This window comes from Apodemus sylvaticus, chromosome 4 (genome assembly GCF_947179515.1).
Source record: "Apodemus sylvaticus chromosome 4, mApoSyl1.1, whole genome shotgun sequence".
Lineage (NCBI taxonomy): Eukaryota > Metazoa > Chordata > Mammalia > Rodentia > Muridae > Apodemus > Apodemus sylvaticus.
In genome coordinates this window covers 140216769-140244520 of record NC_067475.1, presented here as the reverse complement: position 1 = coordinate 140244520, position 27752 = coordinate 140216769, and the positions used below count along the sequence as shown (strand labels likewise).

At 43.6% G+C, this 27752-nt stretch overlaps 1 protein-coding gene across 2 annotated transcripts; it reads right to left on the bottom strand.

Annotated features, from left to right (window-relative positions):
• On the bottom strand, window positions 1-27150 carry Skil (SKI like proto-oncogene). Of its 2 annotated transcripts, none has more exons than XM_052180705.1 (7): window positions 26969-27150; window positions 23658-25411; window positions 11317-11410; window positions 9356-9585; window positions 6025-6254; window positions 5240-5464; window positions 1-4179 (listed from the first exon to the last, which is right to left on the bottom strand). In XM_052180705.1, exons 2-7 carry the CDS (start codon window positions 24742-24744, stop codon window positions 4021-4023), a joined length of 2025 nt encoding a protein of 674 aa, XP_052036665.1. In that variant the 5' UTR covers window positions 24745-25411; window positions 26969-27150; the 3' UTR covers window positions 1-4020. The 2 variants fall into 2 exon arrangements, with proteins under 2 accessions (XP_052036665.1, XP_052036666.1); XM_052180706.1 differs by having other exon boundaries at window positions 9491-9585; window positions 26969-27148.
• Window positions 27151-27752: the final 602 nt, after the last annotated feature.

Below are 27752 nucleotides of genomic sequence, written 5' to 3'. Positions count from 1 at the left end.
TTGGCATTAAAAGTTTTTATTGGGAATATCATCCAATCTATACAAGTTATATACAAGGCATGAAAATGGCAAACAGCACAAAATACAATTGAGGTATAAGCTAAGAGCACAGTATGTCATGTTTCAATAAATAGAATCCAAAATTTGTAAACTAAGTAACCAGATAGATGAGTCATTTTTTTTTTTAGTAAAACCATATAAAATATTTATTTCACGTGAGGTAGAGGACAGTTTTGTGTGTCATGTAATGCAACCAACCACAGCAATTTTAATCATAAAACTATATGCATTGGCAAAATTATCAATTGAATTATGCTCAACGTAGATAATTTGTTTCAGTAGTTACAGAAGGGACCATTCACTTACTGCCTTCACAGGTTAGAAACTGAAGAATAACTGAACTATTACACTGCCTTAAAATAACCAAGGTAAGTACTTCCAGAAGAAAAGCTAATGGTGACAACGTTTATCACACACTCCAACAACTCAACAGATGTCCTAGCTTTAGCAATCCGTCTATTCTGATGGGGTGTCTCATGAGAAAACTTTAAATGTGCTGTGCTTTCTGTATTTTCAAGTGAGGTATCTTATATTGAAGAAAAAATCTTATAAATTTCTTTTATACTAAACTAACTTTAAACACTATTTTGTTTTCTGGGCTTAATTTTAAAATGTTTTATATTTGATCACTTTCTAATTCCAAAATGGTAGCACTATATAAGACATTTAATTCTATTTCTAAACAAGCTTCAAATTGTATTAACGTATTTTAAAAGCCATTTAAATGGGAAGATTAAAAAAGACTGTCCTTTTAAACAAGATACAATACAAAATACCCATATATGTTTTTCTTCCAATAGTGGAAATGCTTAAGTATTTTACATTTGAAAAAAAAAAAAAGGTTAAGCTCTGTTTAAATATCTCAGTTCCACAAGTATAATATATAATACAGCAGTTCATATCGCATATTGCAGACTGCTCCCATGAGACCACTAACAAGTAGCCCCACGTCCAGGAGCAGGTGTATAGCATGAACACAATTTGTCGTCAGTTTGTGACGTCCCGCCCTAAAGACTAAATGCATAACGGACACAGAAAAACGGACACCCTTCCCTTCCCACTCAGAGCACTGCATGTTGAGCAGACCTTCCAGAAGCGATGGAACCCTCAGGACTGGCTTTGCAGCTCTTGCTAGGGAAATGCCTCGGGCACACTCCTTGTCACTTGTGCTTCCTTTTCATTTTGCTCTTCTGCAGACAGGAGCCAGAGACACACGGACACTGGGTGCTCTGACGGACTCTGGGAGGACGCAGGGAGCCTGCAAACCCCGCGGCTCATCACTGGTCCACCGACTTCGGTCTGCTTTATAATTCACTATGTACAAAGCAGGTTTTTCATTACTCCTCCCACCCCTGTACAAAAGATTTTACATATAAACAGGTTATATATTAAATATGTTATAAAATTAGCTCAAGAAGCATAAAACATTCTTATCTTCAAAAACACAGGCGATTCAAGCGAAAGACTATACTTCAAAAATGTTAAAGCCCAGGCCAAACCTAGGTTGAATCTTTCCGTGCTCAGTCTCAGCTGTGATTAACAGGTGGTTTGTTTCAAAGCCTCCTTGACGGCGGCAGGGCCCTTCTGCACTTAAGTACCTTTATACACGTGGTGCAAATTCCTCAGAGTCTGGACCACAGAGAGAAACCACCCACGGCAAACATTACGCTTTTCTCAGTATAAATGCTAACCCGGTGTTTCTTCCACTCCTAACCATAGCTTTTCAGAATAAATGGTCTCATTTCTCCCTAAACAGAGAGTGCACTCTGAAGGAAAATCTGCTTGCTAGTGAACTTGGCATAACACACAACACCTAACACCAAAGCAAATCTTAAGGTGGCAACCAGCACACAGAAGGAGCATGCGCAGAGGAAGCCTCATATGTTAGCAGAGGTCACGCATGGGGTAGTACAGAATTTCAAAGTTTGTTTTCAAGCTGTATGGTGCAATGTAAATTAAAGTTACTTTCAACAGTAGTAGATATGATATTTACAGTTGATTAGAAATTACTTTTAGGGAAGTTTAGACAGAAGTGATGGCACGTGATTTCATCTTGTGGAAAGTGAAGACTGCACTGATAACACCATGAGGCAAGTTCCAGGAGGACTAGAAAACCACACTTACTAAGCAAGCGGCACGGAGGCAGAGCACTGCTGAGTCTGTCAGAGAACTAGACGGGGCCAGGCCTCGAGTCTGCCTCCCACCCAGCCGAGCAGGGAGAGGGGGGAAGACACGATGAGCTGACAACTCAGCTAAGGCTAGTTCACAAATGCCCGTGGTCTCCCTTCTCCAGACCTAAATAAAATGACATATATGGTCCCTGCGCCACTTAACATGTTTCTCCCAAGGAGGTTACAAAAGGCAATACATTAAATTATAGAACATAGTAAAATAAATCCAGCTAGGTCACAATATATTTAGAAAACAAACTCCCTTTTTGGAAAGTAGAAAAGTTGCTTTTAAACAAACATCATAAAACAAAACATGACCATAAGCAGGTGTGCTAACCCAGAGCTCTGATGGCTCATAGCGAGGACAGTGACACCCCAAACTCTGAGTTATTCCTAAGCATAGATCTCAAGGGCATGCAGTGCCACGAGACAGCACGGGGCACGAGACAGACGGTAATGCCAGAGCTGCTTTCAGAAACATCCCTAAGAAACCTGTACAGGGCCAGCGGTGGGGGGCTCAGGCCTGTCAGCCCAACACTCGGGGGTGGGGGATGGAGGGGAGGTGCAAGAGGAACCCTGCAAGCTGGGGGCCAAACAGAACAAAACCAAAAAAAATACAAAGCTCGCCGAGAATTTTCCCTAGTAAATTTCAAGCCAAGCATCTACTAATGTGAAATTCGGTGGTAAAAATGTCAGACTTTATGTGCAAAAAACAAAAACAAAGAAAAGTGCAGAGGCTGCCCTTCCCCAAATCACGGAATTCATTTGTCATCTAAAATGACTGATAGTATCAGATACATCAATTGTGGATTATTAACCTATCACATATTCTTAGCTGACTGTAAATTCCTGATTTTAAGATTAAAGAGTCACAATGGTCCATTCGTGCAAGTTTTAAGATAACATTTAAACATACAAAAGTCCAAAATAATCTTCAAGATATTTAGTATTTTATAATTTAAAAGAAAAAAGTCCATTATATAAATTTCATAAGACCTTTGTAAGACTACATATAAAAACTGTACAAGAGGATTATGAGTTACACAGGAACCAAGATAGATCAGTGGAATCCATTTTCCTCATGACCATGAATGAGTTCTTTCACACCACTAATTAACAGGATAAGTTCAGAGATCATTTTAATTTTCTCAAGTCTCTCACACACAATCTAGATATAGCCACTCTTAAACAGAAAGACAAATTACAACTGCTTCTTGTGTGCAGCACCAGGGCACAGCAAAGCGTGCTCCCCGCCCCCCACTGTATGCTGGGGAGGTGGCACTATCATTTCATCAGTGAAATTCCTCTAGGAGGAAACCAGGAGAAACTCAGTCTACAATCTGAACAAAGCGACAACAGGCTCGGTGTGTGAAAGTCACGAGATTCTGTAATGAGAAGGATACAGAAAAGCTTTACATCATAAACATTACCTCTATACCTAAAGTTGAGCCTGAAATAATGCATAACAAAACTGACACAGGTCCTTTCCACCACATAATGCAGCTTTGGAAAGTAGGTGACTGTGAGAAATACAGGTAGACTGACTACAGGTTCAGATCACATAGGTTATCATTACCAAGTCGACTGGAAAAATTACAAAGAAGCATACATTTTCATTCACTTGGAAATGGAAAATTTTGTATTAATATATAATCTTCACTGTTGCTGCCCTACAAATGAACAGAATGCCTAGCTACCTTCATGCAAATAAGCTGTTAGGATTCAATTTTCCAAGCAAGCGGCAGACACGAAGCCCTGTCCATGAACGCAGGCGTCTCCTCGCCGGCTCCTACTCCTTGGACGTCTTGGACGACTTTCCGATCTGCAGCTTCAGCTCCTTTATCATCATCTCCAGCTTCTGCCTCGCCTCCCGCTCCTGCCTCAGTTCGTCCTGGAGCTCCTGCCTGTCCGCCTCAGCATGGTCTAGTCTTTGCCTCAGTTCTGCCAGCTGTGGGAGTGAAAAGACGATGTCAGTTTTCCATTATTCCGACTTTTTCCCATTTAGTCACCCTACCAAGTTAGGAAACAAACTGCCGATTGCTTTTTACAAAGCCGCCGTTGTCCTGCGTATCTTAGAACACCTCGTACTTGTGACTCTGACAGGACAGTGGACTGGAGGGCCGGGAGCACCAAGAGGAAGGAGCACGCCAGTGTTCTCACAGAGGCTCCACAGCGGCTGTGTCCACGTGCTCCTCTTCCCGTCCTTGTGATGACAGTAACAGCCTCACTCATCATGTCTGCCTCCACTTCCAAATATAGTAGGCGAGAGTTTATATCTGCTAACTCGGAACAAAACTTCATCTTACTCTACCAAAATAATGAAAAACTAGATGCTATCTGCTTGTTTATTCATTTATATGGTGCTAGAGATTCAACGCAGGGCCCTATACATGTTAAACAGATGCTTTACAATCCCTACATGCCCTAGCCCAAAAAGATACAAATTTTTTTTAAAAGATTTATTTATTTATTATGTCTAAGTACACTGTGGCTATCTTCAGACACACCAGAAGAGGGCATCAGATCTCATTATGGATGATTGTGAGCCACCATGTGGTTGCTGGGCTTTGAACTCAGGACCTTCAGAAGAGCAGTCAGTGCTCTTAACCCCTGAGCCATGTCACCAGCCACAAAGATACAAAATTTTATATAGAGTACTAGACATTAGTAATTTAGATAACGAAATTACAGAATTAAAAGTAAAGATAATAAAGGTTAAACAATCTTATTGGAGCCAGGTGTGGTGGCACATGTTTAATCCCAGCACGTGGGAGGCAGTCAGAGCTCTGATTTCGACCGTACAGTGATATCCTCTCCACACCCTAACCATGAAAACAGAATGAGGGGGCAAGAAGGAGGGAAAGAGACAAAGAACACACTACCCTTGTGAATAAATAAAAGCTGTGCTTACAACAATTCCCGGCCTGAAGCCAGCCTGACCTGACAAAAGCAGCTCCTTGACAGGACAGTCCAGCCCACGCTACACCACCCCGCTACACCACACTCACCTGGGCCGCGTACTCAGCCTCTTTGTCTTTTTCCAGGTTTGAGTCACAGGTGCATTTCTGCTTCATCACCTGCTCCAGCTTTTTCTCTAAGTCTCTCTGTTCAATGTAGAATTCCTCCATCCTCTGAGCATGCTCAGTCTGCAAAGACTCAAGCTCCTTCTGTAGGTTCTGCTGTTCTTCAGTGAGCTCCTTCATGGCCTTTGAACTGCTCAGCATCTCCACTTCCTGAAACATAAAGTAACAATTCTTTACTTCAAGCCCATTAGGAAAACTAAGTCACAGGTATCTGAAGTTCAGCTGTGCTGTCATGGCTACAGAAGTGACTGCCTCATGAACAACTGCTTCTTAGTATAAAACCGAACAGCTCTGAGTCCATCTGCAGTGTCTAGTCTGCCTTTCTTACTATGAAAAGGTGTCTTAACAACAACTATCTCGGGGTTGGAGAGATGGCTCAGTGGTTAAGAGCACTGACTGCTCTTCCAAAGGTCCTGAGTTCAAATCCCAGCAACCACATGGAGGCTCACAATCATCTATAACAAGATCTGACTCCCTCTTCTGGAGTGTCTGATGACAGCTACAGTGTACTTACATATAATAAATAAATAAATCTTTAAAAAAAAATCACTATCTCTAACCGGGCAGTGGTGGGTGCACACCTTTACTCCCAGTACTCAGGAGGCAAAGGCGGGGGGATCTCTAGGTTCCAGGACAGCCAGAGCTACACAGAGAAACCTGTCTCAGAGAAAGCACAGAGAGAACAATGGCTACTGCTTAGGACAGCTTACCATCTGCAGCTGCTGCTTCTTCTGCAGAATCGAGTTCAGCTTCTCCTGCTGCCTTACGTAGGTTCTCATCACATCTTCCATGATCTTTCCCTTGTCATCTTCACAGGTAACATCTCTGACCAGAGGTGGAGAGGAAGCCTCGGAGTCATGCTTGCTTATGTCTCTTACTAAGCTGCAAGCTACAGGCTCAGATTTCTTTTTACTTGTAGAATTATTTGAAATCGATGGATCTTTAGAAAGAAATAGGGGGGGAAAGCATTAATACCACTGGTAAAAAGTCACTAGAACAATCCATAAGTAAAACTTCTTTAAAAAAATATTTATTTATTTATTTATTATATGTAAGTACACTGTAGCTGTCTTCAGACACCCCAGAATATCTCATTACGGATGGTTGTGAGGCACCATGTGGTTGCTGGCATTTGAACTCACAACCTTCGGAAGAGCAGTCAGTGCTCTTAACCGCTGAGCCATCTCTCCAGCCCAAGTAAAACTTATTTAAAAATACCATTTATAAATCAATCAAAAGCAATAAAATACTTAGGGAAGAAAGTTAACAAACGTAGTGCCAGATGACAACTACAAAAGAAACTAACACATGAAGACAGGAAATGATACTCCGTGCTCATAGACTAAAGACTTAATCCACTCAATGTAATCCACATCAAAACCCCACTCCTATTTTTGCAGAAACTAACTAGCTCATTCTAAGATTCTCAATGAAAATTTGAGAAATTCTAGATACCTAAAACAACCTAGAAAAAAAGTAATAAAGTTGGGGAGACCCATAACCCCCAACTTTAAATCTTCCTACATGCTACAGAAATCACAATGTAGGGCTGGTCATGTCTACCACTCAGTGTGGAGACCTGAGTTTGAACTCCCAGAACACTTATAAAGCTATGTGCAGTGGCACACATTTGTAATGCCAGCCTTCCTAAGGCAAAATAAATGCAGATTCAGTTGAATCCCTGAAGCTTAAAAGACAAAAACTGTGTCTCAAAGCAGGAGGTAGAGAGCAACACTCACAGTTGTCCTCTAAGCTACACATGCACCCCCACAAAATGTATGCATGTGTGTGCGTGCGTGTGTGTGTGTGTGTGTGTGTGTGTGTGCATGAAAATATAGTAGCGAAACCTACTGCTGTGTAAGCTAACTTAAAAAGTTAACAAAAATTTCAGAATCCAAGCCAGGCGTGGTAGGCGACACACACCTGTGATCCCAACACACAGAAGCCTGACGTAGGTCAAACTCAAGGCCAGCCTGGGTTACCAACAGGATCTGGTCTCAAAAACTTTCAATTGCTCTTTTAATGGTGCCAAAACAATTCAATCAGGAAGGAACAATCTTTTCAACAGGTGAACAGCAATACTAACATACAAACAAACAAAAAAAGAAACAAAACTCCTTCTGTTAATATAAATGTTAATTCAAAATGACCTAAATACAAGATCAAAGAATTAACTGTAAAAGCTAAACCCATTAAGTATAAATCTCTCTCGCCTTGGACTAGACAATGTGTTCACAGGTAAGAAAGCAAATTAAACAGACAAACTAAACTGCATTCAAACGGCGAGCTCACTAACAGAAGGACGGAGGGAGGGAGCGCAAGCGAGGCCGGCACATCCTATGTCTGAAGAGCATCAGCCACAGGAGCGCTCCTGGGACTCACGCACCTAAAAATAAGCACTGGTTGTGAAATGGGCTTCTTCTTCAAATAAAATATCCAATGTCCAGAAAACCATACAAACATACTCAACTTCATCAGTCACTGGAAACCACAAGTCCAAATCTCAAGGCACTGTACTCAGGACAGACAGGTGCAATGTTGACACAGACGTGCAAACACTTCATGGACTGCTGAGAAATTCACAACCGTGTACCTACTACAGAACAGTCTAACAGTCTCTAAAGGTTAGCAGTTATACAGCCCAACACACTCTACCACTAAGTATATATATACAACAACTGGAAATGCATGTCCACACTAAAACTTGCATACAAGCTGGCAGTATTCTTCATAATAACTACAAAGGAGACACAATGCAAAACATCTACTGCCTGAAGAGGGGCTGAACAAAACACATAGCCACAGGAGAACATTAAATTATTTCCTTAAAAAAAAGTGTTCCTACCAGAAACACAGTAGGGAAAACATGCCTAGTAAAAGAGGCCAGACCTCAAAACCACACACTGTCCTTCTTTTTATCTAAGCTGTCCAGAATAGGCATCGCCACGAAGACCACACCCAGTCAGGGAGCTAAGGGGAAGAAGATGGGCTGACACTGGGGGATGGCCATGACAGTGCTCTGGGATTGAACAGCTGTAACACTTTCCACATGGTGGTTACACTACAGACAGACAAACTGTACGCTTTGAAGTTCTAAGGTAGGTCAAATGTACCTCACTTAGTTTTTTAAATTTAGTTTCTGTTAGTTGTGTTTTGCCCGCATGCATGTTGTGTATCATGTGACACACATGTGGTGGTACCAGCAGTGGTCAGAAGAAATTAGGTCCCCTGGAACTAGAGTTACAGATAAGTTGTGAGACACCATGTGGGTGCTAGGAATCAAACCCAGGCCCTCACAAAGAGATGCAAGTGCTCTTAATCACTGGGCCATCTCTCCAATCCCTTACATTTCAACCATTAAAAAAAGTCATTAGAAGCCAAACAATGCAAATATGTATGTAATAATACATGAATCATTACTATCACAGTTCAATTCAGAGGAAACCGAGTCACAGCAGCAATAACAACTCCAATACAGGAAGCTGTCACGCTATACAGATGGACAGACCCCACGAGGATGCTAGATGACTTCTACTGCGGCACTGAGCAAGGCTCTGCTGCCGTGCGCCATGGGCCGTCCTCATGCGCACCTCCTATGGTCAACGGCACTGTAGAAGGCATAGGGGAAACCTGCGGTGCCAGCCAGCACCTGCACCAATGTCGTCTGTCCGTCCCCTTCTATACCTCCTGAACCACGAGTCCAGTGTTAAATATACTTAACATCAGGTGAGTGGAATCTCCGTTCACAGAAAAAAAATAGCAAAGATGAGAGATTCTACCAAGCAGAGGAAGGGAAATGACGTCACTGCGTGAAGCTCTTCACCGTTCTCTCGTCACCCTCCATAGGCTGCCGCCACTCTAGAAAGCTCACAACCGAGGTGCAAAGAAACCACCCTGCATTTCCAAAGTTAGGACTGTTTTAAAGTAAAAGCTGTGACGATACAGGGGGGACATTACCTTAAATATAAAAGGCTTTTAAAATACCGAGTAAACGTGTTTCTTAACTAGCTGATTTTAAAAATATAACTTCTGAATACTTACCTAAACTGTATAATTCTCTACTGGTTTTTAAATCCATTTTCTCCTGCTCCTCAAGTGAGACGTCTGGGTAAGACACTGTTTTTTGGTGCTTACTACTATCCTGAGGCTTTTCTGACTGTTTGGAGATGGACTTACTTGTCTCTGCCTTGGTGACCTCTTTAGACTGGGACGCAGCAGATGTGAGCGACACATTCGGTGCGACCACTTTGTCACACATGTACAAGTAGTAGCTGGGACAAAGGAAAACAAACACGTTATAACATGTAAAGTATGAATTAGGGCGTGATGTCGTTCTCAGACCTCAGTTCTCAGCTACTAGAATACAAAGAATACAGGCCATGGGAAAGATTTCCATACTTAAGGACAGCAAAACTGAGGGATTTTTGTTATTTGAGAGTAATTTCAAACACTTTTAAAATAGATATATTAGAAAACAAAAGAGAGTCTCTTCCCCTTTCCCCAAACCCAGCTGACAATTAAAAAGCATGACACACCAGGTATGATACCTCACATTTATAAGCCCAAGACTTAGGATGCTTAAACATGAGGACAGCCACGAGTTCAAAGTCAGCCTGGGCAATAGAGGGAATCACAGGCCTGCTTCCCTGAGCTATAGTAAGACCCTTTCTCAAAACACAGCTAACTGCAGCCACAGAGTTCTGGAGCTTCTGAGCAGCTCTGTTGGTGTTGGTGAGGCTGTCTCAGGGACCTTACACACTTGAGAGATAGAACAGGCTCTGGGAATATTGCCCAGTCACCAGACAACCCTTGCATCAAAACTGCAGAATGGTCTCTCCAAAGTGTTAATAACGTAGCCATAATAAACTATACAAGATTAAAACTAGGACAACTCACTTTTCTCAAAGGTCACCTAACTTTTGAGCTTACTGGGTTATCTACAAGTCTTACATAACAAATTTGAGTATTTAACATAATTTGATCTATAATCTATAAGCTAAGTATCCTTCCAGAAAAAAGAGATGGCCCTTATCTAACACTGTCCTACACCTTCATCTCCTTTTACATCTCAATTTCTTTTTTCTAGTTCTTCTCCTCCATTGTCCTTTAAAGGGAGTCAGGGGAACAGACCTCCCAGGATATCCACTGAACATGGCATAACAAGTTATAACAAGACCAGCCCTACATCCAGGCTGGACAAGATGACCCAGCAGAAGGAAAAGGGTCCCAAGTGCAGGCGGAAGAGTCAGATGCCCCACGTTCTCTTTGTAGGGTACCTATGTTACTATTCTTTATCTCTGGGTCTGAACACTTGGTGATCTAATTAAAAATTAAACAAACTTTCATGGATTTACTAGCGCCCAGCAGTCGTGTTAAAACACAGCATGGTGGTGATTGTGTGCACGTGTGAATTAAAGTTCAGACTGACAACCAGGATTTGTATTGAGATATAAGCTCTTGGTTGTGAAGGACATAGTTATTATAAAATCTCCCAAGTTTCAAAACCAATTGTTTTTAAAATTACTATGCAGGGGGGTTACACACCTTTAATCTCAGCACTCAAGAGGTAAAGGCAGGTAGAACTCTTGAGTTTGAGGCCAACCTGGGCTACATAAAGAGGCCAGCCAGGGTTACCTAATGAGAACTGGTTTCAAACAAAAAACAAAACAAAACGAAAAGCAAAGTATCACATTCAACTCTTAAAGAGTCCATTTACCTCTTAAAGGTAAATTAAATAAGTCGATTCAATTTCTACTTCAAGATAGAAATTTTACATATACACACACAAAAGGTGTGTTCAATCCCAATGGTCTTGCCTAAAACAATTCTGAATCTTCAAAAGTAATTAGTTAACAAGAAAAACCTAAAGGTAAGTGACTCAAGTCTCTTAATTCCCTGGATTGTACCTGGAAGATAGCCATTAATAAACAGATAAACAAACCAACTAAGGAACAAACAAGCAAATAACCACTGGACAAGCAAGCAAATGAAGGCTCACTCACCTGGGGTGTAAAAATGAATGCGTCTGAGGAACTTGGTCACCTTCCTGTTTTATAACAGGATACCACGATGGCAGTTCCATTCCGGATGGTGTGTCTGTCTGTAGGAGTACGTAGAAAGGAACGTTATTAATCGACGGAAAAAGATTATTTCTCTTTGTTGAATGTGGTTCAAGGGACAGAGGCCAGGGATTAAATCCAGGGCTTTGCCCATGGTATGCAAACACTGTAACCACTGGACTTCATAGCCCACCCCCACCCAATCTTCTGTTCACTTGACAGGGCTGCAGAACAAGTGTCACAGTTTAAGGCTCAGCTTCTACTAAGGGCTCTCCCACAGTGCCATGTCTCCTTCTTTGCAACTTAAAGACTGCTACTCCTGGTCACAGCTTTCAATCTGCACATTCAAATGGCATGGCTTACCAGAAACAATTTCATACTTTGGAAACTAATTTCAAATAAAATAACCCAGCCCCGAAAATGAACAGCATTAAGAACCTGTTGGTGACACAATCAGCCTCCCTCTACCCCACAGACACAGCACTTACTAAAATCTTGACTAAGTACCACTCTACAGCAGTAAGTACTCTGGCCAATTAAATGTGAAACTACTGCGCTTGCTAATAAGAATTAGCAAACCATATTCCTCATAAATATTAAGAGCTGTTTTTATGCACCTATAAAGGAACGGGGAATGATAACTGTGATTTCGTAAGTATTGCTGGCTGAGATTTTTACACTCTGATTAACTCTAATAAATGCCCTTCATTAGGCAGTGGTCATTGTCTCTGCTCCTATCTCAGAACAACACTAAAAGAATGAGCTACCATGTTCTAGTAGCTTCCTGGCCTCGGCCTGGTTTATAACTTGCCTTCCTCACATATGTCCACGACAGTCACCCTCCCTTATCGTGAGGGAAAATAGGGAGCAAGGCTCTTGGACAGAAAGTGGAGGAAGAGCCGGAGGTGCCAGATGAAGACACCATGTCCACAGGTCCGAGTGGGTTAACGGACGATCACCTGACAGGACACCTCACTCGACTCTGAGAGGCTCCAATCCCACCTGCAATCAGGAGGCAGATGGAGACCAACAAGCTCACAGTGAGAACAGAGCTGTGGGTGTAGCCCAGTGCACTCCTCGCCTGGCATAAGTCGCTCGCTCGCTCGCAGGATGGTCACCAATTACTAAGAATTAGGGAAGCTGGTTTACATGTCCCAATACTTCAGGTCAGGAAAGGACTTGAAGGCAGGGATGACATGCAGTCCTTATTAAAAGTAAAATCCACTCCGAATGGCCCACGGGTTGGTGTGGGGAAGACATGCTGCTAGTGAAGAAAACCAGTGTGAATGAAGAAATCCTGGAGATGAGACAAGCAGCCCAGTGCCTCAAACCAACCAACCAACCAACCAACCAACCAACCAACCAACACAAAGACAAAACACAAGGAACAACGCCTCGAGTAAACTACCAGCTTCACAATGTAAATGTGACTTTAATGCCAGGAAAGGTTTAAAAAAGGAAACGGAAAAGCAACGCTGGCTCATACGTTAGGCGCTTGCCTCGGAGCCGGACAACCGGAGTTCAATCTCTGGAGCGGAAGGACACACAGCAGAAGGACTAACTCTGGTAAGTTGTCCTCTGACCTCAACATACATGTCGTGGCACCCTCCAATAAATAATGTAATTTTTAATACTTATAAAAGTAAAAAAAAATGAAAACATGGTAACTTGTATTGCTGGGAGATCTATATATTTTTTCTAAGAATTACTAGATGAGGAATTTGAAATACAAATCAGACTACAAAATTATAGGAGAAGAATATTTTCATAAATTAATCTTTATTTTTATTTTACATGTATACATGCTTTTTCCTGGATGTGTATCTGTGGATCATGTGCCCGAGGAAGCCAGAAGAAGGCAGAAGATCCCCTGGGACTGGAGTTACAAATGGTTGTGAGACGCCTTGTGGGTGGCGGAAATCAAACCCAGGTCCTCTAAGACGAGCAACCAAGTAACTACTGAGTCACCACAAGAGCGTTTTAAATGGTTTAAGAGTTGATTATCAAAAGTGAGAACAGGAGGGAGGGAAGGAGGGAGGGAGAGGGAGAGGGAGCAAGAATGTAAGCGAGAGTGCACCAGCAGTAGTAGTGCACAGTGCACCAGCAGTAGTAGTGCACAGTACACCCATTTGGTCCTAGCACTCAGGAGACAGAGGCAGGGGGATCTCTTTGAGCTCAAGGCCAGTCTGGTCTACAGAATGAGTTCCAGGATACCCAGGGCTACATGGAGAAACTCTGTCTCAAAACAAAACAAAACAAAAAAAAAGGATGGGTTATTCATTGAAGACTTCTAAGTGAGTAAACTATTTGTCTGAAAAACAAAACAAAACACAAAGCTGATAAAATACTTGTTAAGATTCAAGTAAGCACCACAGCTTCTGGTGTACTCTTTAGAATCTGGTCAAACTCAACCACTTAAAAAGTAAAGCAATCAGCTGTTCATGGGTCTCCGCCTACAGCAGACTAAAAAGACCTGACTTCTAGCAACCAACACTAACTGATAAATATTCACAGATCACTGATAACCTGAGAAAGAGGAATTACAGAATACAACCATAAAAACTGCTATAGCAAAAGACAACCTGAGAAGGTCAGCACAGGCCAGAGCAAGTCCTTTCCAACATTTCAACTGTGTATGACTAACCCAGTACTTTGAGTTACTATGGTAACTGGTGCTTAAGTCTTGAGTCTGGATGACATCATCAAGCTATATTCTGAATACTATTTAGATCTAAACTTATTTGAAACATTTAAACTCGCCTTAAATATTTACAATTTGAGGGATCTGAAGGCTGGCTTTGCAGAGGATGCAGGTTCAATTCCCAGCACCCACATGGAAGCTCATAACCATCTATAACTCCAGTTCTAGGAGATCAAACATCCTCTTTTGATCTCCAAGGGTACCAACCACATAAATTGCTTGGATATACATATATCCAAGCAAGCAATACACTCATATACAGAAAAATATAAAAATTTTAAAAAGACACAAATGGCATATTTTGTTTTTTAAAAACCTGACTTCTTTAAAATTGTGATGCTAGCCGGGCGGTGGTGGCGCACACCTGTAATCCCAGCACCTGGGAGGCAGAGGCAGGCGGATGAGTTCAAGGCCAGCCTGGTCTACAGAGTGAGTTCCAGAACAGCCAGGGCTATACAGAGAAACCCTGTCTTGAAAAAACCAAATCCAAAAAAAAAAAAAAAAAAAAAAAAAAAGAAAAAGAAAAAGAAAAAAGAAAAGAAAAAAGTTTAAAATATTGATGCTCAAGGGTAGCTTAACTCCATTTGATAAGAAGGCATGTTGAGAAACATCAATAAATTACTCTAATAATCCAGGGAAATCTAAGATTATCTTGAATTAAGTGAAATGTTTTGGTTAAACTCTTTAATTGGTCTTATATCTTAGACAAGTCTAAATATATTGCCCAATAAATAATTTCAAACTTTAAAGTTAAAATCACTACACCAAACCACATTTAAAAGGCTTTCCTAAGCCGGGCGGTGGTGGCGCACGCCTGTAATCCCAGCACTCTGGGAGGCAGAGGCAGGCGGATTTCTGAGTTCGAGGCCAGCCTGGTCTACAGAGTGAGTACAGAGTGAGTTCCAGGACAGCCAGGGCTATACAGAGAAACCCTGTCTCGAAAAAAAACCAAATCAAAAAAAAAAAAAAAAAAAAAAAAAAATCTACCTGCCTCTGCCTCCTGAGTGCTGGGACTACAGGCATGCACCACCAGGCCTGGTTATGCATTTACTTCAGCAATTTCTCTAAATTTGGAACATCATCTAAAGTAGCTGCATTTATTTTTAAGTATTCATCCTCTTCAGTTCCTAATCTTACATATGTCAGCTAAGAGTCACAGACCACAGGATCTGAGCAAACCTCATGTTCTAGTTTGCTGTCTGTCGCTACGATAAATACCATGACCAAAGCAGCATGGGGAAAAGGGCTTCCGTGCCTCACATTAGGGCAAACTGAAGCAGACAGCCATGGAGTAAGGTTGTTTATAGCCTTGCTCCTGGCTTCTGCTCAGCTGGCTTTCTTATATAGCCCAAGATACCAATGGCTGATAATGGCCTACAATGGGGTGAAGCCTTCTACATCAATAAGCCATCAAAAATGCCAATCTGGTCAAGGCAGTGCCCCAACTGAGGTTTCCTCAGGCAACTGCGGACAGTGCCAAGCAGACGACTGAGGCGAGCTGGAGCACGCCCTTTAACGATTACCTAATCCCGTCCCTAGCCAGAGTCTGTACTCCCTGTTCAGCACCAGTGAGTGGCTTTCTGGCCTCTCAGCAGCAACTTGAGGTCAAGAGCATTTTATTTTGTATTCTCAGTCCCTAGCACCACGCCTACCATGCAGTATTTGTTGGGTGATTTTGAATGCCCAGGAGTGGCAAAGGTTCCCTGGCAGAGCATTAGCCTAGCATATGCGGGCTCAATCAGCTGCACCACCGAAGAGAACAGGAACAGACAAAAGAGGCAGGAGAGACTGGTACAAGGTTCCTGGCGCCCAAGAAACTCAAGACACTCTCACATCTGGATCTCTCTCCTCCATGAAGCACCAGGGAAACGGCTGCACTGTCTAAGAAGTCCAAATGAATGCAAATCCTAAGGAATGCACAGGGCCAACCGTGATCAAGAAGTGCAAGTTCACTTGGTCTAAAACGCTGTGGTAAGCCATAGAACACACGCCTGACAAAGGAGCCTACTTACATGGTAAAAACAATTAAGCACGTATCACAAAATGAAACAGTAACAGTCATGCCAGATTTTCTCTTCTAAGCCTGCATTTGTATCAACATACAAATTAGGTTTTTGGAAAAAGAATATAATTAAACGGTTCGGCAGCAGTGCTCATGCCCCTGATCAGAAATACGAATTAGATACCAGAACAAACAGGAGCATCTCTTGCCTTTGTCACACTCGGTGTGGGACAGTTCACCCCTCTGCGTCCTCAAAACATTGAAACAATATGTATCTTCTCACTCAGAGAAGAACATCACTGAGTAATCAAAGCCAGAGGCTTACTACCTTAAATGTTCTTACTGCTGGACTGCCCCACCACCATCAAAATTAACAGATGGCCCTTTCACACATACAAAGTTTCAGACACATTATTTCAATCCAAAGGTTCCTTTCCTACTAAACATCAAATTAACACCCATGAAAACAAAATGTAAAGGATACCAAAATGCACAGTGTTTATTTTTAATAACTAACCCTTAGGAAACAATGTTAATGTTTTCCTACATGTCTACATCTTGACTCTGGTACTGAGCACTCAGCCCTTACATAATCAGATGGCCTTAGAAGTATCTATTGGTTTGGGTGACACATCCTAATCAGTTTCACAATGACACAGTTTAGGGAACTTGACTTTTTGATTAACACTTTAAATACAAAAGCACGTCCACCTGCTCCAAGCTATTTCTATTCAAATACTCCAGTCTACACTGACATTCTTATGAGTGCCAGAGTTGCACTAAAGAATAAAATTGCTTTTTAAGTGGCATGCTCATTTTTTAATTATAATACCAAATTAATATTATGTTCTTTAATTTGTAGTGACAAATGCTTATTAACTAAAAAACTGAGATGTCTTAACATGCTGGTGCATCTTCCAAATTCCCAATAAAAATTAAAGACATTTTAAAAGTATTTTAACTGTTTTTACATTTAGAATGTGAATATGGGTTCAAATGAATTGTATGTGTGTGTGTGTGTGTGTGTGTGTGTGTGTGTGTGTGTGTGGTTGAGAGAATGTGTGTGTGTGTGTACGTGAAACAGTTTTCTCTTCCCACCAGATACCCCAGGGCCTGACTTCAGGTCCTCAGGATTGCTGGGAATGCCCTTACCCAATGTCATCTCATTGGCCCCTCCAAAAATCTTTTAAAAGCAGAAATTTTAGAGATACTAAAAATAGGGGGTAGCTCTGCAGTTAAGAGACTGTCGTCTCTTGCAGAGGACCCAAGTTTGATACCCAAACCCACATGGTAACCTGGAACTATCTGAAACTCTAATTTTAGTAGCTATGACAACCTCTGCTATGATTTTTCTGTAGGCACCAGGCATAAGTGACGTACAGACATAATTCAGACAAACACGCCTATACACTTCAAAGTTAAAAGTGCTACAAATAATAATCATTTTAAAATTTTTGTGTTCAAAGACAGTATGCCAGTTGTTAAGTTTAACAGTCTTAATGGAATGCTTACATGAGAACTAAAATATAATGTACATTATTATATAATAGGTTCAACATAAGTCAATAACCTTAGCAAGGACACTACTAGATAACATAGACATTATTGCTGAAGAAATACTTCCTTTAGTATGAGATGATGCCCCTGGCTCTGGGTCTCTTTAGCATAGGTAACACTCAGACATCAAGTGGTCAGTAATGACTGCAGAAATACACAAAGCACCTCCTACTCAATAGCTGCCAACAACTTTCACTAAAAGAAACCCAATCCCTCAGATGGTATCTGGTTTCCTCAGCGTGCCCAGCATATTGTGAATGATTATGTCAACAACTGAAATGAAATAGTGTTATGAGGTAGCAAATAGCTACTTAAGAGCTTTTCAGATTTAAGTTTATGTCACACTTACGGAGAATTAACTAACCTAATGCAAACCTGAAGCACAATGATCTAAGCACTTGCATTACCATATCTAAGCTGATCCCAGGGATCACTGGGTGTGACATCAGAGCCCCCTGCTCACACTGAAAGACATACCTCAGAAGGCCAAGGTGGGAAGCAAAGGCTGCTTCTCAAGCAATCGCTATCTTAAACTTCATGTGAAGAACTGATAAAAGTCTTGTTAAGGCATTAAAGAAATGAGGAAAATAACTTTCATACTACGAACTTTCCGTAAGGAACTACAAACACCAATGTGCTGCTTCTTCCTCCGAGTGCTCAGGATCAAAGCCCCGCGCCAGCACAGCCAGGCACCGGTCACAGCCAGAGCCATGGCCTTACACAACTGAGCAGTGCACTAGTTTGCTCTCAGTCACAGTGACAAAACACTGGCCAGAAACAACCTGGGGAGGAAAGAAAGGGCTTATGTGACTTTTACTTCCAGATCACAGTCCACCATGGGAGCGAAGTCAGGTTAGCAACTCCGGCAGGAACTGAAGCAGAAACCATGGACGAAAGCTGGCTCACAGTTTGGTTTGGTTTGCTTTGGTTAGTTTGCTTGCTTGCTTCTACAAACCAGGAACATCTGCCCAGGGGTGGCTCTCCCACATCAATTAGCAATAAAGAAAATGCCCCAAGACTTGCCACAGGCCAATCTGATTGCAGTAAAACCCCAATTCAGACTCCCTCAGATAACCCTGCTAGCTGAAGCCAAGCAGAAAAGTAGCAATCTCAATGCCATAAACATATTAACGCTGAAATACCTGTCAACTGCTTAACGTGTAACATAATGTGCTTAATCTAAGGCTTTCTGTATATACAGATGTGTACCAGATGGGCAAAAAGGTCCTATGGAGCTGGCTGTACATCACATCTGCAGGGAACCAAGCCAGGGTCCTTTGAAAGAGCAGTAAATGTTCCTAACCAATGAGGCAGCTCTCCAGACTGTGTGTGTGTGTGTATATATACACACACACACACACACACACACACACACACACTTTTTTTTTTTAAGATTTTAGAGGTGGTGCCTTTTTCCATGCTTCAACTTTTAACTTTTTTGACTCTGTATCTGGAATAGTTTTCTCATAGGCAGCATATAACTGCTTTTCTAGCCAATCTGGTAAATGATCTGGCCATTAACTAGGGGGGGTGGGAGGGGTGTTCAGAACATTTGCACTTGCTGTTGTTATTAATACCACTGCATACCATCTACCCGATTATTATTAGGACTCCATGTGTCCCCTGTTCTTTTAAAATTTAAAAAAAAAAAATAAATATAAGGGTTTATTTTTCTATCTTATTTGGAAACACACGCATCTTAAAAATATGGTGTGATCTGAGCCTTCGCTCCTTCTGACCCGTCTCAACCTGGGTACGAAGAGAGTTAAAAATGCCAAGACACTGGATGTAGTGGGCTGGAGTGGTGCTGGATGGAGTGGGTGAAGTGGTGCTGTTCTTGGGGAAACTGGCAAAGCGTCTTCCCAAGCGTCTTCCATAGGTTACTTCTCACGTGGAGCCCACACGGGACAAACAGTGCACAGATGAAAAGCTGTAGCTTAAAAATGAACTCAAGATAAAAAGAACTGATATCTAACTTTTTATGGTGTCTTCTTAAAATGCTAACGACTCCATTTTAGATTAAGAAAATTAATGTCCTATATTAATTGAGACATACTATTCCTAAAGCATTCTAAAACCTTACAATTAAACCAGGGAACTTCTACTATTAAAAAAAAAAAAAACTCGCCGGGCGGTGGTGGCGCACACCTTTAATCACAGCACTCTGGGAGGCAGAGGCAGGCGGATTTCTGAGTTCGAGGCCAGCCTGGTCTACAGAGTGAGTTCCAGGTCAGCCAGGGCTACACAGAGAAACCCTGGGTTTTTTTTTTTTTGGGGGGGGGGGCTCTAATGACTCCATCACCATCAACTTCCTATATTAAGACCCACTGTCAAAGAAAACTGTGCACCAAATGAACTTGGACCCAATCCAAACAAGTCTGTGCCAGGCTCCATTATCGGAAACCTCAAGGTGATGTCAACCAGAGTGGGAACAGGCAGCACCTCAAGGGGACAGTCGGCATACCTGTCTGGGCTGTTGCAGTCTAATAATTTTAAAATGTTTCTGTTTCTTATTACAAACCTCTCATACATAAGTGGTGGAGGAATTCCCATGTACATTAATATTTCAATAATCATTCAATACCATCTGACATCTCTACATAAAAAGACTTCCAATTTCCAAGTGCCCTCTCACACTCTGACGAGTTATACTAAGTTGTATATATAAACTATATATATAAAAGGTTAAGCCATTATTTAAAAACAGAAAACAAGAAACCTGCTGGGCTATGTAGCACACCTTTAACCCCAGCACTTGGGAGGCAGAGGCAGGTGGATCTCTGACACCAGCCTGGTCTACAGAGTGAGTTCCAGGACACCCAGGGCTACACAGAATCCTAGAATACAACACATGCCTAACAAGGGCAAGGCCTTGGATTTGACCTCAGAACTCAAAAAATAAAGTAATAAATACCATATATTTAAAAAGTATTTGCTTATATCATTAGGATTATAACATGAAGCATGCTTCCTATAAATATAGTACCCCTGCCAGAGAAGAAAAATATGTGTACCATTGTTCTAATGATCACTGCAGAAACAAAAATGCACAACTAAAGGGAGAAATGGCTAATTTGAGGGAGGGAAAGCAAGGACTGAATCTCACCCGAGGGACAGCACAGTGGAGCTAAGTGCTCCAACTAGGAGAAAGTATTTCTAAGCTGTTTATCTTAGGGACATCTGCATCCTAGCTCCCTTAAAATCAGTATTCCCTTAAATGTATAAAGTAAAACTATACTACTGTACGAAGAGTAGAGAAATCTGAAAGTTCTGTAGCCAAGGATGACCCTCCTACTTCCATTTCTCAAATACAGGACTGCAGGTACACCTACTATCCATGGTTTACCAGTGCTAGGGATCAAACCAGGACTTTTGCAGGGGAGACAAGCTCTCTCCTAACTGAGCAACATTCCCAGGGCCCCCATGAATATTTCTGATGATCTAGGAAAGGCTCCAAAACACTGTAGTTTCTACCAAGAAAACGTTGAGCTCCCCACCAAGAACACTCAGCCTTACCTCATGCATTCCCAGAATCTAAACAGAGATAACTATGCAAATTAAATAGGTTAGCTATGCAAATAAATAGCTTGGTGGTCATTACTGATACAATTTCTGTTCTCTAAAACAAATTGCCACAGGGGTGGGGGTGGGAGTGGGGGTGGGGGTGGCTGGTGAGATGGCTCAGCTGCTCTCCAGGTAAGGGCTTCAGTTCTGTGCAGTCAGTAAAGAATCTAAGAGCCATTATGTTCAACTAAGCACTAATACATTCTTCAAATGCAGCTTCTGCTAATTCAGGGAAGATTTCTAGCCTTAAAGTCAAAAGACCTACTTTCAACTCACTCTCCCAGCTGCCAGTTACACACCAGACACAACTGACTGGAGGAAATAGCCTAAGTCACTTCCCTCACAGATCATTGAAAACTACCTCTCTGTTTAGAGGAAATTCTAAAATGTACAGTAACAGCACTTTAAAGCTGCTTAAGTGGTGCTGGAGAGATGGTTCACAGGCTAAGACTCTTCCAGAGGTCCTGAGTTCAAGTCCCAGCAACCACATGGTGGCTCACAACCATCTGTAATGAGATCTGATGCCCTCTCACGGTGTGTCTGAAGACAGTTACAATGTACTTATATATAATAAATAAATCTTTTTTAAAAAGGCTGCTTAAGTATGTGTTAAATAAACCCCAATTTTCTTCTAAAGGTTTGACTGGAAAGTTTCTTGAATTCCCCTAACTTCCTTCAATTCACATAAAATTGGAAACAATACAACACAAAACCTCCAACAAACTCTGAGAAAAACAAAAGAAAGAAGGGGTGGGGTCTCTCATTCCTTCCCAAAAATCAAATAAAAAGTGTATCTGTATTACTGCATCCCAAGAGAGGGACAGCGTCCATTCCCTCTCTGTACATTTTTCTTTTCAAACCAAACTGGGCCATATTTCTCAGAAGGGTTTTCGCCCAAGCCCAGCACAGGAGATTCTAAGAATGTTGTCTGGAGTACTGAAGACAGGTGAGGACAGTGACTCTAATCAGCTGAGGGAGACAGAAGTACACAGATCATCTCTGAGTAAGACTCCAGCACTGCACAAGGAGAGCTAGAGGCGAGTTTTCCACTTTGAAGTAACGGCATCAAGTCAATCCTGCTTTAAAACCAGTTCACTTTGCACCTGAAGAACTTATCTTAGTCACCACTGGCGCAGAATGGTGGAGATAACTCCTAGGAAAGCGGCAAACAGCAGGCTATCCTAAGGAAAAGTCTAGTTCTCTCCATGTTGCCCTTCAGCCGAAAACTACTGCCTTAGAAGACACTGAAAGTCCCTCAAGAGCTTAAGCACAGAACACCCAATATTAAATCATAACTTAAGCCTACCTAAAACTGCTGTAAACAACCGAATGACTTAATGAAGTCTCTTCCATTAAACAGAAAGAGGTAGTTCAAAAGCAAGAAAACTAGTAATGGAAAACTTTAAGTTCTTAATGTGGCCCATCTTCTGCTCTAAAAATTACACAAAATGTACATGAAGAACAGCTCTAGAGTAATGGCCAGTACATTTTAAACAGTGCTATGTATATTACATAATAATTTTATGGTGGTTTTTTTTTTTTTTTTTTTTTTTTTTGGCTTTTTGGAGACAGGGTTTCTCTGTGTAGCCCTGGCTGTCCTGGAACTCACTCTGTAGACCAGGCTGGCCTCGAACTCAGAAATCTGCCTGCCTCTGCCTCCCAAGTGCTGGGATTAAAGGCGCGCACCACCACATATTAATTTTAAATCAAGTAGAAAAGCATATAAAATAACCACATCAAGGTTTAATACTTCAAACCTTTGTCTTCATCCTGGCATTCAAAATCTTCATTAGAATAACGACATTATCTTAGCCTACCAGATGACACTGTGGAAGGAGTACTGCTTTAAGATCTCTGTGCAGATAGCTTATCATAGCAGTATTTCATTAAACTGAAATAACCTTTATTCTGCCTCTATTATCACAATTTTTCAAATGCATCCCTTTCTTTTGTATTAGAAACAAAATCTTGGGTACTGATACCAAATGACTCAAATAAATGTCTTAATTTGATATGAACCCTGACCAATCCTCAATCCAAGCACAAAACCATCAAAAACCATTGGTATAGCTTCAAAAAGCAATTCTGAGCCCGCCACCAGACCCGATTTGCAAATGGAGATATTGCAACACCAAAGTGTGAACTATAAGGAGTCCCAGGCAACAGATTTAGTCAAGAAGCAGGATGTGTGAAAGAGATTGGCCAAAAGAATTCACAATGCCTGCGGTTTTAGAAGTGTCATTTTTGACTGGGGGCTCATTCTCTTACCTGTAAAATGGGGATGATCCTACTTCTCTCGGATGAAAAACTATACAGAAAACATTATGGCTAAAAGCAAACATGACAGTGATGGGTTCTTGTTACACGAACAAGCCGAAGTATTGGCTTCGTAACACAAAGCTGCGGACACAGAATGAGGATACCAATGCTACTCAAACTCACTAAGTAACAAAAAGAAACTTGCCTTTGATTGGATTCTCTTCCCGTTTCTCATGCTAAACTTCTCCTTCATTTCTTCTAAAATTATCTTCAGTTTCTTTTCTTCGGGTGTCCCCAGGTATTTTTGGTTCACATGAAGGTAACAGTGCCACTTGGCTGACTCAAAGCCCCAGTGGCAAGTTCTCTTGTCAGGGGACCTGTGTGAGTGCATGACGAACGTCTGGGGAGCAAACATTCCACAGCACTCCAGACACTGGATACAGGGGGCATCGGGCTGAACGTAAAACTGAGGTGCAAAGAGACCCTGACATTTGCCCAAGCATTCATGCTCCACTTCAAAGGCACTGCCAGTTTCCTTTAACTGGGCCAAAGAGCTTTTAGCAGGAAGTATGCTACCATTGTGAGGAAAAGTTCGTGGCCTCAGTAAAGCGTTACAGAGTCTTTGTGCATCAGTCAAGGTGATCAGCCCACAGGATGGGGCATTGAACGGAAGTATTCCTAAGACCTTTAAGATATGAAGTTGGTCTGAAGTACACCTTGAACAATAGATGTACAGCTCATCACATACTGTGTTTATTTGCTGGAGTGAAAATTCTCGGAGAACAGAATTTAAGACTTGGGGCAAACAGAGTCTCTTTTCTCCTCCAACTTGGAAACAAGAAATGGACTCCCCTTCCAAAACAGTCTGAGTGAGCTCTGTGGAGCTATCAGAAGGGATGAGAAGAGGACCGGGAAGAACCTGAGGAGACGGAAGAGGCAGGAATACAGTGGGGGACATGCTTTCCTGGGAATATCGAGCGGAAAACGCTGCTGGTCCACCCAAAGAGCTCTGGCTGCTCAAATGGAATTGTGCCAGTGTGTGTTTCAGACTGGGGTTTAAGTTTAAAGTTTCAGGTAGAGAAGTACAGTTTTGCTTAGTGCGCTCGCCGTCAGGCTCCACGGACGCATCTCCGTAGTCATCCAAATGCTCCTTCTTCACCTTGGTCAGGGTCTTCCCATGGATGTCTGTCATCATTTTTTTCACAGGAGGACTGCCATCATCCTCCATCCTGCTCAACTTTTTATTTGAACCCTGAACTAAGGAGAAACTAGACTGGAGGTTTTCCATGGCCACACTGGTGTTTTAAATGATTAAGTCTGCAATTGGCATGTTGTTCTCAATTCCTAATTTGAAGAGAAAAAGGGTAATGGATACAAATACTTAGGACTCACTTAGAAATGTTTCCAAAGATGAATTTTCTTACTCAATAGATTGTACAACTCTGTTTTGGTTTAGCTGTACCTTAGGATATAACTGAAAAATGCTACAAAACTTCTCAGTTTGCTTCTAGTAACAAAGAATACAATCATAAGCACACTTCTAAGAAAATTCTTGTTTTTCTTGAGTACTTCAGGTATTTGTATTAAAATAAAGCTAATTCCTCAATTCAAGAAGTCCAAAGTTTGGTGTACTGGTTGAGTTTGTTTGGTTTTGTTTGTTAAGCGAAGCTCATGGGAAGTGTATGCTGCGACTGTATCCTGAAACTCCACCCAAACAAGTTACAATGATTCAATGGGTTTAATTTCTGCCAGAACACAAAAAAGTAGAGGCAGGTATCTTCACTGAAAATGGTGGTCTGCTGCTCTGTGCTTGCTGACTGAAAACTTGTCTATCTCTCCTCACCAGGAGCCTGACTCAACCAGAACTTTTATCATTAAAAATATACATATGCTAAATAAAAAAAGCAGCCCAGTTTTATCTTCAGGGATTACAGTTCATTCTTCTTTTAATTGATCTGAAAGAGAAAAGGGTAGGGAAGAGTTACATTTGAATTAGCCCCAAAGGCCAAAGGGTCAGTTTAAAACCAGTTTTTTAATCTAAAACTCAGTTCTCTTTACCAAAGGTAACACTAGGGTGGTTCCTTCCAACCTCACACCAGTTATCTAAAAGAAACTTCATCTAAATAGGAAGCAGTCCAGACGATGGGTAACAGGCGCATTAAGTAATATCTCTCTAAAGGAGGAAGAGCACATAAATTAAGAATAGAAATAACCAAAACTCAGTGTCAGAGGCTTTCTCAACTATGCATGCCATCTAAATTTTAAAAAGTAATCCTTTCTCCTTAGGGGGAAAAAAAAACAAAAAAAGCCAAAAACCAGTAGTTTCTGCACCCCATCCCCAAGATTACATGCTAATATGCCTACCATATGTAACTAAGTCTCAAGTAGAATAATTCACCTAGTCAATATATGCTTTTTGAAATGAAAAAGAAACTTTCCCTCTAAAAGGTTAGTGAATTTGCCTAATGGAAGCCAAAAGCTGTAAGACTCCATGCCTGAAAATCTCCATCCTTGAGCAAGACTAATCCGGGACAAAAAGCACAAGGCAGACAGACCTCACAAAGAATGCAAATGGAGGCAGTGTGGCGAAAAAGAGTATTCATCCACTTCCCTCCCTGGAGAAAACCCAGAAAAAGCCGATAAATAAAAAGCTTTGCTTCTAAACTCCCAGCAATTTATGTTAACACAAACCCAGAGAATTACGGACGAAAGCCACCTAGCCACCGTACTGTGACTTTCACCACTACAGGGACACCTCAGCCAAGGCGAGCCAAGGGAAGGGGCAGGAGGCATGACCTAGACCGGGGGCGCCCCACAGCCCTGCGCACACGCAGACACCCACTCATCATCAACCCAAAGGACAGGGAGGCAGGGGACTCCCGGCGTCTGCTGAGGTGAGAGGGGGCAGAGGAAGTAGGAGTCCTCCCAACCCCCACCTCTGTGACTGGGATCACCCTAAGTGCCCTCCCCACGTCGCCCCACTGCGGGGGCCGCCGGTGGAAACACCCCACGCACCCGGTCCGCGGGAAGTTCTCTGGGGTTACCTCGGCGCCCCAGGGCTGCGCCTCCCCCCACTTGACCCACCCTGAGCCGTGGCACCCAGAGGGGCGCGGGCAGGTTGGGCGCCAAGCCCGGAAGCCCGCGTCGCCCGACGCTTAGAGCTGGGGCCAGCCCGGGGCATCCCCGCCGAGCGCAGACGGCCGGGGGATGGCGGCGATGACCGGTGTCCAGGTCTCCCGCGTCCCGGCGGCTCGGGTCAAGTGCACCGCCATCCCCTCCCATCCGACCCGTCCCAGAATCCGCGAGGCCGGTACACCCGCGGGACCCCCGCCGCGCGCCCTGTGCCCACGACCCCGCCCGGGACCCCCACGCATCCCGGACGCCCCACTCAGGCCCTTCGCGCCCGGGCAGCCCCACGGGCTCTGTGCCCTCCCCATCACCCCCGCCGCCGCCGCCTCAGAGCCCCCAGAGGCCGCGCGCCCCTCACGTCCCCTCGCGACCTGCGGCCGCACCTGTGCCCGCCGTCGCCGTCGCCGTCGCTCGCCCGCCGCCTTCGCTGTGCCGGCGCCGCTCCGAACCCCACACACATCGCTACACACAGCCTCTGACGTCACCCGGCCCGCGGCCCGCCCACGTCACTGCGGAGACACGGCTTCCCGCAGACGCCGCCGCCGTCTCCGGCCGCCCGGGGGACAGCGAGGGCGGCGGGCGGGCGGGGGAGGGGAGGGAACGCAGCCAGCGGCGCCGCGCGGCCCCCGCGCCAGCCAGCCCCTCGGGCGCGCGCGCCGTCTGGCCTATTGTGGCTCCTCGCGGGCCGCGCGCTCTCAGGCTGCGCGCGCGTCTCCAGCCCCGGCCGGCCGGGGCGCGCGCCTGGGACCTCGGCCGCGCACGCGCGCGCGCCCGTCTCCCGCTCCCCGCCCTCCCCCGCCCCGCGCGTGCCCCGCGCTGCTGGCCCGGCGCGCCGTCTGGGCGGCTGGCGCGCGGCGCTGTCTGCGGTGCCCGGCGCAGACAGGATGTTCCCTCGGCCCCACCCCCGCCGCCCTCCTTCCTTCCTCGAGTCGCCCAGCCGGCTGTCTGGGGCCGCCCTCGCCACGCCCGCCGCCGTGTGGGGACGGGCCAGACCTGGGGGCGCCCTGGCTGCTGAGCCGCCGCGCGGCAAGGCGGGGGTGAGAAGCGGGGGAGGGGACCGGGCGCGGCGGGCTGCACTGTGCGCGACCCCGGCAGCTGGCCGCGCCCGAGGTCAGGCTCGGCCAACAGCCCCCCAACCCCACGGCCGCAGCTGGCCGCACGGCCCCG